This window comes from Ricinus communis, chromosome 10, assembly GCF_019578655.1.
Source record: "Ricinus communis isolate WT05 ecotype wild-type chromosome 10, ASM1957865v1, whole genome shotgun sequence".
Lineage (NCBI taxonomy): Eukaryota > Viridiplantae > Streptophyta > Magnoliopsida > Malpighiales > Euphorbiaceae > Ricinus > Ricinus communis.
Genome location: NC_063265.1, coordinates 8,236,726 through 8,253,162, shown reverse-complemented (window position 1 = coordinate 8,253,162; position 16,437 = coordinate 8,236,726). Strand labels below are relative to the sequence as shown.

Here is a 16,437-nt window from a genome sequence, read left to right as displayed (position 1 = left end):
TTACTTTAATTTGATAAAAAATATTTTAATTGGGTGGGCTACTAATATTAAGTTGGATAATTAAATTGAAGTCTTTCTTTTACTTTAATAAAAGAAGAGATGAGCAAGACATCTGATGAAAAATAACGTAAGAAACAATTGTGAACCGGGCTGGTACTAATAGAAATGTCCGAGTCAAACCGGCCCATAAGAAATTTGAGGCATAGGGCTGAGTTGTTACCATAGGAGATGAGAACAACGGCCCAAAAGTATTTTATTGGTTGCATCGGGGCTTTTTTGCGCCTTTTTCTCTAAAAAGAACACAAAAGTGGACCCAATGGCACAGCGACACGATACACAAGATATACTTGAACATTCCTATTAGTATTGCACACACATACACGCGTCACATCACATCGTTTCTTTTCCTTTTCGGGTTTGACCCAAATCAGTCCCACCATATTCTTCCACACTACTACTCCTATAAATACATTGAATTAACAATAATAAATAAATAATAATAATTGCATTTATATTTAAGTGTACTCCACTTAACTATATTTAGTCTTTTTAAAAGTTCTATTAATGCACTCAGATAATATAACTCTTTTAAATTAATTTCAGCGATAATATTTCAATTATTTTATTGTTATAAAATATCTGTTTTGCATTTTAAGGGTGAAAACAGTAATTTCACTATCGCTCAACATTTATAAAAATATAATCAAATTTAAATATTTCATAAATTGGATATTTTAATTTAATCTTAATCAAGTTAATTAAAAATTAATAGAAACTTAATTTTTAAAAATTATTACTGTAGTCAGAATATAATTTGTTTGAAAAGATAGTTTGATGGAATTCAAAAAGTCAATAACAATTGAATCAGTAATTTTCGATGTGTTCATAAATAGAAATAAAATAAAAAATATAAACATAATAATTTATTAAAAATAAATGAAAAAGGTCAACAACTTAAATTACCTAATTAAGAAATTAATTGTAAATTAACACCTCCCGGAGCACGGTGTTCCGACTTAGTTTGGCAATTTTGGAATTAAACTAAAACAGAAAAGGAAAGAAAAAAGAAAGGAAAAGAAAAAAAAGGAAGCCCCCGTCCCAAAATTTCACCCACCCAAAACACACGCTCATAACCGCACCGCAGCGCCCTAAGTCTTCGAACGTTTTAACCACAGCCGTCTCTCTCGCTCCCTCCTTCCCAAAACAAAGAATTATTAAGAGAGAAAGAAAAAGGAAACCTCACGCTCTGTCTTCTAGTCTCTAATATTTTGAACCCCTCCTGATTATCTAATTTGATAATAAAAATAATTAATAAATAAGAGTTATATATAAACAAAGTCTCTTCAAAGTCTTATATTACTCTCCCTCTCTCCCCTCTGCTTATTTTTCAAGCAGTCTTTCTGCCCCAAAAGAAAAAAAAAAAAAATTAAATAAATTATATACATACATATATATTTACTCCTCTTTCTCTCTCTAAACTGTTTACACTTCTCTTTCAATTTTTATTTTTTCTTCTTTTTTACATAAACCCTCGCTTCTTCCCTCCGCTCCTTCTCCCTCTAGAAATTTCTAATTTTTCTCTCTCTTAGGGTTTGGGTGTACTATTATTACACTGTTGCCTAGGGTTTTATTATTTACTAGTAGAAGAAGCTAGTGTGTGAGTTTTTCTATTTCTATTTTTATTTTTGTTTTTTTTTTGAATTTTTTTTTAAATGGCGTCTTTAGCTATGGCCGCCGAGAAGCTTAGGGATTTAAGTCAGCCGATTGATGTTCCTTTACTCGATGCCACTGTTGCTGCCTTCTATGGCACCGGATCTAAAGAAGAGGTTCTTCTCTTTCCCTTTGTGTTTGGTTCCTGAGAAAGTTAAAACGAAACCAGACAATGACAGAAATTTCAACTTTTCCAAATGCTTAAAGCTGTTGCCTGTCTGTCACGAGTTCTATGCTTTCTTTTTGGGTCCTGTTTTCGTTGTGTAAAACTCGTCTGCTCTGGCTTTTCTCAATCTTAGGGTTCTTGAATTGAAAAGCGAAGTATGATAGTTTTATTACATATGCATTTGTATCCTAAGTATGTCAGTATGACAAATAGTTTAAGAAAATTGTATCAGGGAAATAGTTTAAGCAAATTGTATTAGGGTTTAAAGCAGTTGGGATGGCTTTAATTGATCCCTTTCGTGCAGGGGCAATCGAACTGCTCAATAACATTATTTTTTCAACTTGTAATATGTTTTTGTTATCGTCTATTGTTTCATAACTAATTTTAGCTATTAGGGTTTAAAGCAGTTGGGATGGCTTTAATTGATCCCTTTCGTGCAGGGGCAATCGACCTGCTCAATAACATTATTTTTCAACTTGTAATATGTTTTTGTTATCATCTATTGTTTCATAACTAATTTTAGCTATTAGGGTTTAAAGCAGTTGGGATGGCTTTAATTGATCCCTTTTGTGCCGGGGCAATCGAACTGCTCAATAACATTATTTTTCAACTTGTAATATGTTTTTGTTATCGTCTATTGTTTCATAACTAATTTTAGCTAGAAGTTTTAAGTTTTCTTTACATGAACACATGTTTTTCTTCTGTTATTTTTCAGTTTTTTTTGTTATTTTTCTTTATAAATAGGTCCAAACAGTATTATGTTTTCAATGAGGAAGTTTTTCAACTCTCTGATTATACAAATCAATTACAGTAAGAATATTTTATTTATTTATTTTTTAAACTTTCTAAGTTGTAAAAAGATTTTCTATTCTCAGTTAATAGCCACATTCTCCTCAGTTTTCAACATAAAATGAAAACATAAAATGGAAAATAAATAGCTGTTTTCTACCAGTGATCATGCCCTCAAGTTGTTCTGCTGAGTAAGAATCTTAGTGCAGTACCAGTTATGCTTTGATATTGAGTATTTTTAGTTTGATGGGCAAATAACTCTTACTTAATGACAAGTTGTTATGCTGATGGTATTACGCGTTACAAGTTGAATTTTTTTTTTTGATTTCTTATTGTACTCCTTGATAAACTGAAGCCTTGATGCGTTGTAAGTTTAGCTAGTGACTTGCACTTTCCTTTTCCTTGTTTTGCCACATTGTTAATTTTTGCCTTTAACTTTTCACTGGTGATAGAGAGCTGCTGCAGACCGGATATTGCAGGAGTTGCAAAGCAACCCAGATATGTGGATGCAAGTTGTTCATATTTTACAAAATACAAAGAATTTAAACACCAAGTTCTTTGCTTTACAGGTAAGTTTCAGGTTCTGTTGTAATTTAAAATAAATGCTAGATCCTTTGTTTAAAAGCTTTTACTTAGAAATCAACATCTGAGCGATGTATCATATACAAAGGTTGAGGTTCTGATGATGAGATTTGCATTGGAAACTCTGAGTCTAGTCTTCAGGGTAATACAGTTTGGGGTTGCAATTGTTAACTCTGAGTTCAATAACTACTGAATTAGTCTTAAGCATAAATTTTCAAGTGTCTATCGATACTGCTGTAGAATTTTGACATTATGGTGCTGGGAATTAAGTGTTTGTTCGGCAGAGAGATAAAAACATTTATTTTATTGAAAATTTAATTGTGTGAGCGGATAATTGGCTATTAATGTGGCAAAACATGTGGAGCGGATAATTGCTGAAAACATCCAAGTAGTAATGGATCAGAGTAACTTCGTCTATTTGGTCAAAAATTTGTTGTATCATTGGGTATTATTATAGGTAGCTGTATCTCCTTGATTATTGGTAAATATTACTACACATCTAGCTAGTCTGCTAAAGCTTGTCCCCCCTTAATGCATTTACCCTGCTGCTGTCATACATGATTGAGTTGCGAAAAACTTCTGGATAGATATCCTACATGTGAACTGATAGAAAGTGCAATGGATTGCATTTATGTCCGTAACTCAATTATACAAGTCCATGTGAGTATCAGCATTTAGTTGTCAATGATCGGTCTTTGTGCATAGAATGCCTACTTTGGTTTTTCGTTAATTATGCATACGTAATATTAATTGTAGCATCATAGCCATTTATTTGAAGCTGAAAGTCTGTAGAGGCAGCATGAGGCATGGAATACACCTACGAAGGCTCAAGTCTTGTGGTAGACCTAGGATGAGCCTGGTCTCTTTGGCTGCCATGAATATGTCCAAGTTGATCTTGCTTGTCTCATTTAAGGCACTAGAGCCTTCAATGAGGCTTTTGAAAGGCTCCCATCCACAGACAGAGGCTGGATGGACTTTGCAGAACCTAGATGCTGATGATATTCTATGACAGAGCCTATATATTATCTTCTTAAGGATTAAACTATAGTCGCCTATCCATATGACATGTCAAACGCCTTTTCATATCTTGATTTATGGAGCAAAGATATCAGTTTGCCAGAATTGGGAATTCTACCTTTATGTCATGGAATTGTTGTCTCAGAATAGAGTTCAGAAATCTTTTAGGCGCACTGCATATTGTTAACTATGTATAACCTGAAGTGGCTAAGGTGACTTGTACTCTTTTATATTTTCATTTGACTTCTATTGTTGAGTTTGAGGGCATTGTTTTCTTTGGATTCCTGTCACTTTTTATTGAAAACTCATGCACCTTTAATGAATGGAATAATATTTCTATGCGTATCTTCTGCTAATTTGTACAGGTCTTAGAAGGTGTTATAAAGTATAGATGGAATGCGCTGCCTGTTCAGCAACGAGATGGAATGAAAAATTACATTTCTGAAGTCATTGTACAGGTATTCTTTGCAAAGATTATTGCAGAAATGGAGTCTAACTAGTGTTTTTTACTACTTCTAAATTTCTTTTTGTGGTGTTAATTCTTTCTTAAATGTGCTCTTTTATGTAGCTTTCCAGTAATGAAGCTTCCTTTCGACTGGAAAGGCTGTATGTGAACAAGCTCAATATAATTCTGGTCCAGGTATAACTTTGATTGCCTCGCCAAAAGAAGAATGTTTAGGCAAACTGTTCTTTGTTATTGCCTTCATGTTACTTAAATGTTTATGCAATATGTTCACAACAACTGAATTGCATAACTTTTTCATTACCTTTGTTCTTCTTTTCCTAATAATGTTCATCATCTGATAAATGTTCTGCTATCATTTCTCTGATTGAATTGTGGTGTTTTATGCATGTTTCTTGCAAGTGAATTTTCACTAAATTGTACTTTATAATTTGTTTTTTGAATGTGACTTATTGGCCATATAAAAATGAAGAGTTACTAATGTGATGCTTATGCAGATATTAAAACATGAATGGCCAGCTAGATGGAGAAGCTTTATTCCTGATCTTGTTGCAGCAGCAAAAACTAGTGAAACTATTTGTGAAAATTGCATGGCAATATTGAAAGTATGTTTGTTTCTTCTCCATCTTTGGAACAAATTCAGTTCTTTTATACTTTAGTAACATAAGCTGTTTTATGCCAGCTTTTAAGTGAAGAAGTTTTTGATTTCTCACGTGGGGAAATGACTCAACAGAAGATCAAAGAGCTTAAACAATCACTAAACAGGTAATTGTTATAGGAGGTTACTTGTTTAGCTTTTGGTGCAATTCTCATCTATCTTTAAAGCGTGGTGTAGTGGTACTTTGTTTTCTTAAAGTTGGACAAGGGTTGTTCATGCTGTAGCATTGTCTTTAGCACTGCACTCTCGCAGGTGGAATATCTTGTCTTGCTTTTTTAGTTTTTAAGTGGCTCTTTTATGATTATGATTGGGCTGACTGAGAGATATAGCTTTCTTTGACATATCTCTTCTGCCAGTGTTAGTTATGACCTGTCCACTTTATCTTCCTTGCTGCTTAGTTCTAGGTCCTTTTCCGGAGATTTTTTTATGTATTTAAGTTCAATTTAAGTTGCACAAATTGAGCATTGTCCACCAACCCTGTCCTAGTCCAAACCCCTTCCTTTCCATTATCAACAACGCTGGCATCTACTTTCCTTTTTCTTTGTGTTTTCTATTTTAATGATAATAAAAACCCTGTTTGGTTGTTTACAGTGAATTTCAACTCATCCATGAGTTATGCTTATATGTACTATCGGCCTCCCAAAGAACTGAGCTTATTCGGGCTACACTTTCTACCTTGCATGCATTTCTTTCCTGGATTCCTTTGGGCTATATATTTGAATCCCCACTGGTATGTATATTCATTGTATAAATCACTGTGATTGAAGATTTCAGTTATCAAATTTCTGCACTTAATCTTGGTCATTGGAACCTTGGAGGTAGTTCTCCTACTATATTCTCACATTCCATCGTAATTTTATTGTTCTATACAGCTGGAAACACTCCTGAAATTCTTTCCTATGCCATCATATAGAAATCTTACCCTCCAGTGTCTGACAGAGGTACATTGTGCTGTTATGATTAGTAATATTTTGTGCAACTGTTAGATGTTGACTGTTTCCTGATCTGATGATTGCAGGTTGCAGCTCTGAATTTTGGAGATTTCTACAATATGCAGTATGTTAAGATGTATACTTTCTTCATGGTCCAATTACAGGTGCAATGATACAATTATTTTTAGAGATGGCAATTCACCTTTTTAAGTTTTGAAAATGATCATGAATTTTCTGTCATTAACATAATTATAAGCTAATGCAATTTTTTCTATTGTGTGAATTCTGGTATTTATTTTATAGGCCATTCTACCACCAACAACAAACATTCCTGAGGCTTATGCACATGGATCTAGTGAAGAACAGGTCATTTGTCCTCTCTTGCATTCTATTCCATTCCTTTTTCTCTATATATGGAACATGATTCAGATTTTTACCGTGTTCTTTTTGTCTTATGTTTGTTCTTCAGGCCTTTATTCAGAACTTGTCATTGTTCTTCACTTCATTTTATAAGGCAAGTTCCCTTTCTGAGCTGGCTTAGTCCTTTAATGCATTATTGGTTGCTTAGGCTGATAAATGGCTATGTAATATACAGAACCTTTTGTCCATGTTGGCTACTTTAACTTTGTACCGCTGAATTGCTTGATGGCCTTCAGTTTGAGAATCATTTTTTTTGCCTTGTCGAATTAAGTGGAAGCGACAGTTCTGCACTGCTGCAGTTCTAACTTTGTTAGTTCAGCATGTTGTTTGCTGCAAATCTGCATATGCTATTTGCTACGAGTGAGAGCAATTATTTCCATACTAGTGATGCATATACTCAAAAAATATATGTATACGTGAATGAGCATATGTAACAAGCGTGGAACAGTCATGCATGGGACATGCTGGACTGCTATTAACTATTGATGATTAAGATTTTGTATCATGGAGTCATTAGATAGTTGTATCTCTGGTATTGATGTGATGTTTGTACTTTGCTTTGAGCCTTCAATCAGGACCTCAGAGACTTTGGCACTTCAATCGCATGTTGAAATGATTTGGTTGATAACTCTTGAGTGTACTTATTCGTATGGGATTTTTCTTTTGTTTTCATGCGGACAGTTATATATGTTCGTTGTATGCAATGTACTGAACTGTTTTATCTGAGCCTTTTTATTTGAAATTGTGAATCTTCAGAAATTATTATCTGGTAAAATATGTTGGTGAATCCATTGCATGGATATTCCTTCCTATGCCTTGTATCTAGGTCCCTACAAGGAATTTTAACCTGAATTACACTTTTGAGCTTGTTAGTAGGCCATTGTCCAGTAACTTGCTTACTTTTTGCAGTCTCATATTCGAGTTCTAGAGACTACACAAGAGAACATATCTGCATTATTGATGGGTCTTGAATATTTGATTAATATCTCATATGTTGATGACACAGAGGTTTTTAAGGTAAAAGTGTTCTTCTCCCCATAAAATCTCCCGTCTTCCATTTTTTCTGGCATTAAATATTAATTCTTGTCATGTGACCAGTCTTTTGCTCCCTTAATTTAACAGGTTTGCTTGGACTATTGGAACTCTTTGGTCTTGGAGCTCTTTGAGGCACATCATAATTTGGATAATCCAGCAGTGACTGCAAACATGATGGGACTGCAGGTATGCTTATTTTATTATTAACTTTTATTAGATTTGAGGTGTTCTATAACTAATTTCATGAGAGTACGTTGTGGTTCTGTTTGTTCTTTCTGATTTTTGTGATCCCTGTTTTTTTCCCCCCTCTTTTGGGACATCAATTTAATTTTGTGCCAGCTTGCAGGATATTCCATTATCCTTTTCAACTTTGTCCTAAAGTGTGTTGTTTTTTTTTTTTTTTTGGGCATGTGTATGATGTTTTAAAAATCCAATGTTTTTTAAAATAATAATATCCTATTTGAATAGTAAAACATCTTTTAAGGAGCAACTAAAAATTAATGTTGAAGTATGAAGGGAGCAACTTTTTTGAAATACAGCAGTCCCTTTGTTTATGTTTGTTCAATTTTTTTCTTCTGCGCTGTATCGCTGGCCAAAGTGTCTTTCCTTTCCTACAACTGTAATTTCCTCCTCATATACTCGTCTGCATGCATTCATTTATACGAAGTATGGGCTCTTTTTGCTGTGAATTTCTTTCTTTGCCGCATCTGTCTGCCATTTATTGGGGTTACTTACCAGACTCTGTCTATATATTGAAACAGATGCCTTTGCTTCATGGTATGGTAGATGGCATAGGTTCGCAAATACTACAGCGAAGGCAGCTTTATACTGGTCCCATGTCAAAGTTGAGAATGCTTATGATTTGTCGTATGGCTAAACCTGAAGAGGTTCTTATAGTTGAAGATGAAAATGGTAACATCGTACGGGAAACCATGAAGGACAATGATGTTCTAGTTCAATACAAGGTACTGAATCTTATTATTCACCTGTGAATACAATCTGTGGCACTGGCTCTTTGAGCATTTGTATGGAATTCAAATTCAGTTCTCAAAATTGTAATGTTTTGGGTAATGGTATTTTTATTATGCTGTAATATTAATCTGTAGTCTGAAGTTTGAGTAAGAAAATAATTATGCTTATAAAACTATAATGAAAATTGATTAACCAGCAAAGTGCAAATGACATGATTTAGAAACTAATACCTGTTTATAGCATACTTTTTTATTCATCTATTATTTTTTCCCTATCTGTCAGCATTTGTTGAAGCCAAATGATTATATTACTCTCTTTTATAGATCACAGTTTCAAAATGCTTTAATTTTTAATAGTTACTTTTGGTGCTTTGACACCATTTGAAGCCAGGCCAATCTGTTCACTGGCTGGATGGCAGATTGAAATTGTTGTTACATGACGGTGCATTCTTTATAAGATGTTGCGCTTTTAAGTTTGGTGTCATATTGGTTTGAGAGCTGGGGACTAATTAAAACTCATATATGCAGATCATGAGGGAGACCTTGATCTACTTATCTCATCTTGATCATGAAGACACTGAGAAACAGGTATTGGTTTCTAATGCTTTTATGTATATTTAGCAGGAACTGTAATACTGATCACTTGAATGCCAATAACTTGAGAATCGTTTTTATTTGCAATGTTTTGCACATTCCTTTTCTTAATTTTCCAATCTATTTGCTTCTTATGTGATCACACTGTTAATTAGCATTTAATTGAGTGTAAATTATAGTAATTATAACTGAAACTGTAATGTTAGAGAATATAGGTGAGGGGAATGCTCTTCAAATGGTATAATTAGTCTAATATGGTCGGCATTTTGTTAATTAATTTATACTGCCATATTTTTGCTTCAACTGCCAGTCTCCCCCTCTGGATAGCATCTATACTTCAATATCCTGGTGGTCAATTTACTTGCAATACATGGCGAGTTTTTATATTGGTTTCTTTAAGTTTGAAATTTATCTTATTGCGTTTCATGGTGCTTTCCCCTTTTGTACAACACAGATGCTAAAGAAATTAAGTAAACAATTAAGTGGCGAGGATTGGAGTTGGAACAATCTAAGCACTCTGTGCTGGGCAATAGGATCTATATCTGGTTCCATGATGGAAGAACAGGTATCTGTTCTATGTTTGAATCTCATTCCACTTTTTGGTAATGGGCTGTTAATCATCAAGATTGTAATGACAGCTCATAGGTCATATATCTTTAAAATATATTTGATTTGTTTTTTAATGACTCATTGCGTGTGTGTAATGTGCTTACATATTCCACCTTCTCGGCTTCTTTGCAGGAAAATAGATTTCTGGTGATGGTTATTCGGGATCTATTGAATTTGTGTGAAATCACAAAGGGAAAAGATAACAAAGCTGTTATTGCAAGTAACATTATGTAAGCAATGCATGATTGTAGACGATGTTCGGAATCATAATTTTCTACTATGCATGTTTATTTTGAAGCTCATACTATCATTTATACTGGGTGATGAGTATCCAAGACTGTTCAATAACCACATTGTTGAGGTTAAGGGTCATATGTTTTTCATCTTTCCTTCTTTCTGTTTGCAGGTATGTTGTTGGGCAGTATCCACGGTTTCTCAGAGCCCATTGGAAGTTCTTAAAAACTGTTGTCAATAAGTTGTTCGAGTTTATGCATGAAACACATCCTGGAGTGCAGGTTATTATTGCTTTTCTGAATCTTAGTCTAGCCGTATAGAGTGGCGTGCATCTGTATTGCATAGTAGGATGCTAACAATTATTTATATGCTAATTTTGTGGTGGATTCATTGCATCTCTTTGTTTTTTAATAACCTGTCATGGTTGGCTATAACTTACGAAATTATTCTTATCTACCAGGATATGGCCTGTGAAACATTCTTGAAAATTGTTACGAAGTGCAAGCGGAAATTTGTAATTTTACAGGTAACATGTTTGGCTTTTATCCTTTTGTCATCATGACATAATTTTGCTCAATTTTCTATTAGAGTTTATGGAGCTAGGAAAGGTAGTTGAGAATCTGATTATATATATTTTTCAGGTTGGGGAAAGTGAACCATTTGTGTCCGAACTTCTGATAGGGCTGCCAACAACTGTCGCTGATCTTGAGCCTCACCAGATCCATTCGTTTTACGAATCTGTATGTTGCATTTGCTGAAGCAAACTTATGTGCCCTGCAAATTGATGTGGTAGTAACTTCTGTGGCATTTGCCTTGGCATATGCTTTTTCTTATTCAGGTAGGGCATATGATTCAAGCAGAACCTGATCCGCAGAAAAGAGATGAATATTTGCAGAGACTGATGGATCTTCCTAACCAGGTTGGCTCCTCTAGCGTCTGTCTGTTTGTGCTTCTTGAATCTTTAAAAATTTTGTAATTGGAAAATGAAGGGTAGCACCTCTCTGGTATGCATCTGTCTCTGCTTCTCTGAAGCTTGAATCCTTTTGTAATTGAATAAAGATTGAGATTCCTTATGTGCATTGCACATGAAGTTAGAAAATTGTGTGAAAGGATGTGCTTAACATTTATTGAAGGCAACAAAAAGCTGTTAGTCGTCTAGTTTCTAAAATCTTGTTGATTTCTTTTATCACTCTGGTTTACATGTCAAGTTTTTTTAAACAACCTTGGGCCAATAGTATATATTTTGGTTGTTTTTTCTTTCCAGTGCAGTTTTAGAAGTCTTTCATCCCTGTCCACATGCTCATAAGTGCTTTGATTCCTTTTGCAGAAATGGGCTGAAATCATAGGGCAGGCTCGCCAGAGTGTTGATTTTCTGAAAGATCAAGAAGTGATAAGGACTGTTCTAAATATATTACAGGTATAGCCTTTCATTTGAACTTTGATCGTTGTTTTACTGGACACAAGCATGAGGATTAAATGATATGGACGTGCACAAATCATGAACTAGCTTATATCAGTTTTTCTTTGTAGCATGAGATAATTGATCATGTAGTTCACTTGTTGTAGTTCATCCATAAATCTTATCCAAATAATATAATTTGAGTGTTAAATGCTCCACTCTGGCAAATAAGACTATCAGTAAATTCATGGTATAATCACTGTAATATTCATATCATTCATTGAAGCAATTGTTGTTTTGCAGACAAATACAAGTGTTGCTAGCTCTCTGGGGACTTATTTCTTAACCCAAATTTCTTTAATCTTTTTGGACATGCTTAATGTGTATAGGTATGTTATTAAAGTTGTTCATTGGTTTTTTTTTTTTTTTTTAATCTGGTGGAACTTGTTTACTGGTAGTACATGTTATTTATGATTTGAATTATCTGGCAGAATGTACAGCGAGCTTATATCAAGTAGCATTGCTGATGGAGGGCCGTATGCATCGAAAACATCCTATGTTAAACTCTTACGGTCAGATATTATTCTGATTTTGTTTCGAATTTGACTAGCTTGAGTTTCTCTGGTACTCAATGTGCTCTGTGAAACAGATCTGTCAAGAGAGAGACACTTAAGCTCATTGAGACATTTTTGGACAAAGCTGAAGACCAGCCTCAGATTGGGAAGCAATTTGTGCCCCCAATGATGGATCCAGTCCTTGGTGACTATGCTAGGAATTTGCCTGATGCTAGAGAATCAGAAGTTCTTTCACTTTTTGCTATAATTATAAACAAGTATGTCTTACATTTGCATATCTCTCTTCTATGTTATTTTCCCTGCTGTGTAGGGCATGTTCTGGTAAGGAGAATAAATGGGCTACTTACATGGTGTTATTTCTGCATGATCATCAGCTGAGTTAAAACTGGGAGGGAAACGTACATTCTATTGTTTCTTGGAAATGATACTTTTTACTCTGTTTTTTTCCCAAATTAAAATCTTGCTGTTCTGGTATTTTCTTTTTGATAAGGTACAAAGCTGCAATGATCGATGATGTACCTCGGATATTTGAAGCTGTTTTCCAGTGTACGCTTGAGGTAAGGATGTAGGAGGCATTTGGACTGTAAAGTTCATGCGCACAGCTATGTAGGCAATTTCTTCAACGTCCTGTTTTGGAAGTCTTGACACATTGATCTTTGAAATCGGCAACGAAAGTCGACTCCCTAACTTCTAAAAAAGTAGTGAATTGATTACACGTTAATGAATAATACTACTAATATTTTTATTGTTGTTGTTATTATTATTGTTATTATTATTATTATATGCGCTCGTGAGCCAATTTTCTTTTTGTTGATGGTTTGTTTCTCCAATTATATTTCATGTATTAAGACGTATTTTATTTGGAAGTTGTGTTTGCTGTGTGGGTGCTAGTTTTGAAGTCTCATCGTGTCAATTTCATATAAGTTAAGAGCTATCTCTGCGAGGTACATAATGTAGAGCAAAAAGAATGTCAGTTACTTTCTAGATAACCAAACAATAATACCAGCTAATGGATCAAAAGGTCTTTCTTGAAAATGGATGTAGTGATTCTCACTTTTCATACTTCTCTTTGGTTGGTGGATTAATGATGCCTCTGCTGTATCCCATTCATTTGGGATTTAGGAGTGATATGTTACTTTTTGGCTATGCCTTTGACCACTCATTGTTTTCCTCGACGCTTAAGTTCTCTGTAACTAACAGTGTTGATGTGTTATATCATGCATGATATTGTACCAGTTGCTTTGACATGTCAATAAAATCAATATTAGTAGATATGACTGAAGCTGAATAATTTAGTCCTTTGCGTATACCTTACATCTCTAATCTGTATGCTGCAGATGATTACCAAAAATTTTGAAGACTACCCAGAACATCGCCTCAAGTTCTTTTCATTACTCCGGGCCATTGCAACCCATTGTTTTCCTGCTTTGATCCGGTTGTCCAGCCAGGTTTGTGTTTGAATCTTGTTGAAGTCATTTGTATTTGGAAGACCAATATTCGTTGTTAGAATCCTTCCTCATTTGTGATATTAGCTCTCGCATCTGAAATTTTGAAAAGAACTGTTAAAGTTGCTCTTTTACCAAGGTATTTGAATTGCTCCAGTAAATTGCATTGTTTTCTCTTGAGGAACATAATAAGAAGAAACAATAATGACTGAGGTTAGGGACTCGATATACTTTTGGACATTTCATTAGGGCATTTGAGACCTTTACTGGCATGTAGAATTCCTTATTTATAACCATTCAAAAAATCAATTTCCTGTTTCGCCCTTCTTTGTAACTATTCAATTATCTTCTGGAATTCAAATTATCTCGAGTATTGAACTACTGACTAAAACTGAATATATCCTTTTATATGTCAAAGTCCAGCAATATCTTTGAAAGTGCTACTTATCTAATAAGGATTAAGATCCTCTCATATTCAAGTTGAACATTGATTCAAAATCTTGATCATTGATTCAAAATCAATGGTTGAGATTTATTATCCAATAAATGACTACCCATTTTTTAAATTTTAAATTCAAAGGTTTATTAAAATCTCAACCTTTCAATTTCAAATGAAATGTGTAGATTGCAAACATGACATCGTGTTCGACTTAAACATGAGAGGATCTGAATCATATATTAGTACATAGGTGCAAGATTACTTTAGCTGTATTCTATTTGATTCCAATTTTCGTGGTTACTTGATGTCATCTTCTGAGTTTGTATTTGGGTAATTATCTACTAGGTCTAACTTTTTATTCCTTTTATAACATACCTTCTTCCACTTCTTTTATATATCTTACAAGTATTTTGTACTTAAACTTATTCTCTTGTGTTAACTACATCAGCAATTAAAGCTCGTAATGGATTCAATCATATGGGCATTCCGGCATACAGAAAGGAATATTGCTGAAACTGGGCTAAACCTTCTGTTAGAGATGCTGAAGAACTTTCAGGTGTTTTTTTTGTTATTCATTACTTATTTCAAGGTTGCTTTGCTTATGGGGCTAATCAAATTTCTGTGTAACTTGACAGGCTTCTGAATTCTGTAATCAGTTCTACCGGACATACTTTGTGACAATTGAGCAGGAAATATTTGCTGTGTTGACAGATACATTTCACAAACCTGGCTTCAAGTTGCATGTCTTAGTGTTGCAGCACTTGTTTTGCCTAGTATGTTTCTTACTTGTGTCTTCGGTTAGCTTTAAGCATTAGCAATTTGTATAAGAATGTAAATTTGTCAGGTTGAGAGTGGTGCTTTGACGGAGCCCTTATGGGATGCTGCAACAGTGCCTTTACCATACCCTAATAATGCAATGTTTGTTCGCGAATACACCATTAAACTGTTGGGTACATCATTTCCCAACATGACAGCATCAGAGGTGAAAAGGAATTAATATATTATTTCCTTGAAGTGTTATTGCTCTTTTGCTCTCTGTTGGATGTCTGATATGAATACTTTACAGGTCACTCAATTTGTCAACGGATTATTTGAGTCAAGAAATGATCTCTCTGTATTTAAAAATCATATCCGGGACTTTCTTGTGCAATCAAAAGAATTTTCGGCTCAGGTAATGCTTTGTGTTACCTATTGCTTGGTGCATGGCTCTAGTGCTTATCAGCATTCTGTCTCAGATGAGCAACAAGCATTTTGATGTTTGTTTTCCTCTGCAGGATAATAAAGATCTTTATGCTGAAGAAGCTGCTGCTCAGAGAGAAAGGGAGAGACAAAGAATGCTTTCTATTCCGGGGCTTATTGCCCCTAATGAGATCCAGGATGAGATGTTGGACTCTTAGAAGGGGGGGTTTTGATGCGAAAGCTAATTTGATGAATTTTAAACCAGGAGTTGCCGGTGCCATGTTGATTCAGTTACGTAGAAGTCAATGGGTTTAAAACAGATTACAGCATTCTTTTCATCTACAGTCAAATTTTTCGTTGGTTTTGATCCTGGTAGATGACAAGGGTGCCACAGAATTGAAGGTCTGGCTGCTGGCAGAACTGTCTGTATATCCATTGGCTGGGTGTAGATTATTTAGGTGCTAATGTAGGAATATATTGGAGTCATTGTACGGTTGCCTGGGATCCTGGTCGACCCTTGTATTCATCATGATGATGGTTGGGATCAAAACTGTTTAAATGACTCGTTTTGGAGTTGTTGATTGATTCATCTTAGGTGTTAACGCATAATCTAATGTTGGCGGGTTGTGCAGATAGTTTCAAATTTCTTTTACAGTGCCGTGTTCTATGTTCGTTTAGGGGCTTAGTTTTAATATCTTCCCCTCTTCGTGAAATGTACCTTGAACGTGTTTTGATATATATGAGGTTTCCTTTTTCCTCTCGTCTTTTTTCTTTTCTGGGGTTTTCCAACCCTTATTTTATTGCTTTGGCCCTCAACCGTAGCAACAGCAGATAGTAGCGTTGGATCTGGCTCATGCCGTCTGAGAAAGAAATGAGAATCATTCACTGGGCTATTGAAATATTTAGTATAGAAGTATTGAATTGATTCAGTTTTTGCTTGAAGTTGTTATGCTACGGCCGGTCTAATCAAACTGATGCAAGGATATTATCCAGATTGTATGCTTCTCAGTCGAATTCGTTTTGGTGTAGATTGTGTTGCAAGTGATTAGCTCATGTATCAAAGTTAGTGCCCAATTAACAGGATTCTGCATTGGTGATTAACATTAGAGCTTCAGAAGTTAAAGTAAGCTTTTCAATCCGTGCAAAATAGACTTCAATTACATGAAATACTTGAGGAACGAGTTGGTTTAGCAGGAGCTCCTCCTTCGGCATATTAGAAG

At 34.7% G+C, this 16,437-nt stretch overlaps 1 protein-coding gene across 1 annotated transcript; it reads left to right on the top strand.

Annotated features, from left to right (window-relative positions):
• Nucleotides 1-971: 971 nt before the first annotated feature.
• On the top strand, nt 972-15,977 carry LOC8283076 (protein EXPORTIN 1A). The gene is made up of 32 exons (XM_048380038.1): nt 972-1,826; nt 3,118-3,234; nt 4,630-4,722; nt 4,833-4,904; nt 5,225-5,332; nt 5,410-5,492; nt 5,977-6,115; nt 6,258-6,326; nt 6,404-6,481; nt 6,621-6,683; nt 6,787-6,831; nt 7,647-7,754; nt 7,860-7,958; nt 8,534-8,737; nt 9,272-9,331; nt 9,792-9,902; nt 10,079-10,176; nt 10,353-10,461; nt 10,641-10,706; nt 10,822-10,920; nt 11,019-11,099; nt 11,508-11,597; nt 11,883-11,968; nt 12,071-12,151; nt 12,229-12,411; nt 12,645-12,711; nt 13,492-13,602; nt 14,487-14,594; nt 14,674-14,811; nt 14,883-15,020; nt 15,105-15,209; nt 15,313-15,977. The coding sequence occupies exons 1-32, from the start codon at nt 1,713-1,715 to the stop codon at nt 15,433-15,435; spliced, it is 3,246 nt and encodes a 1,081-aa protein (XP_048235995.1). The 5' UTR covers nt 972-1,712; the 3' UTR covers nt 15,436-15,977.
• Nucleotides 15,978-16,437: the final 460 nt, after the last annotated feature.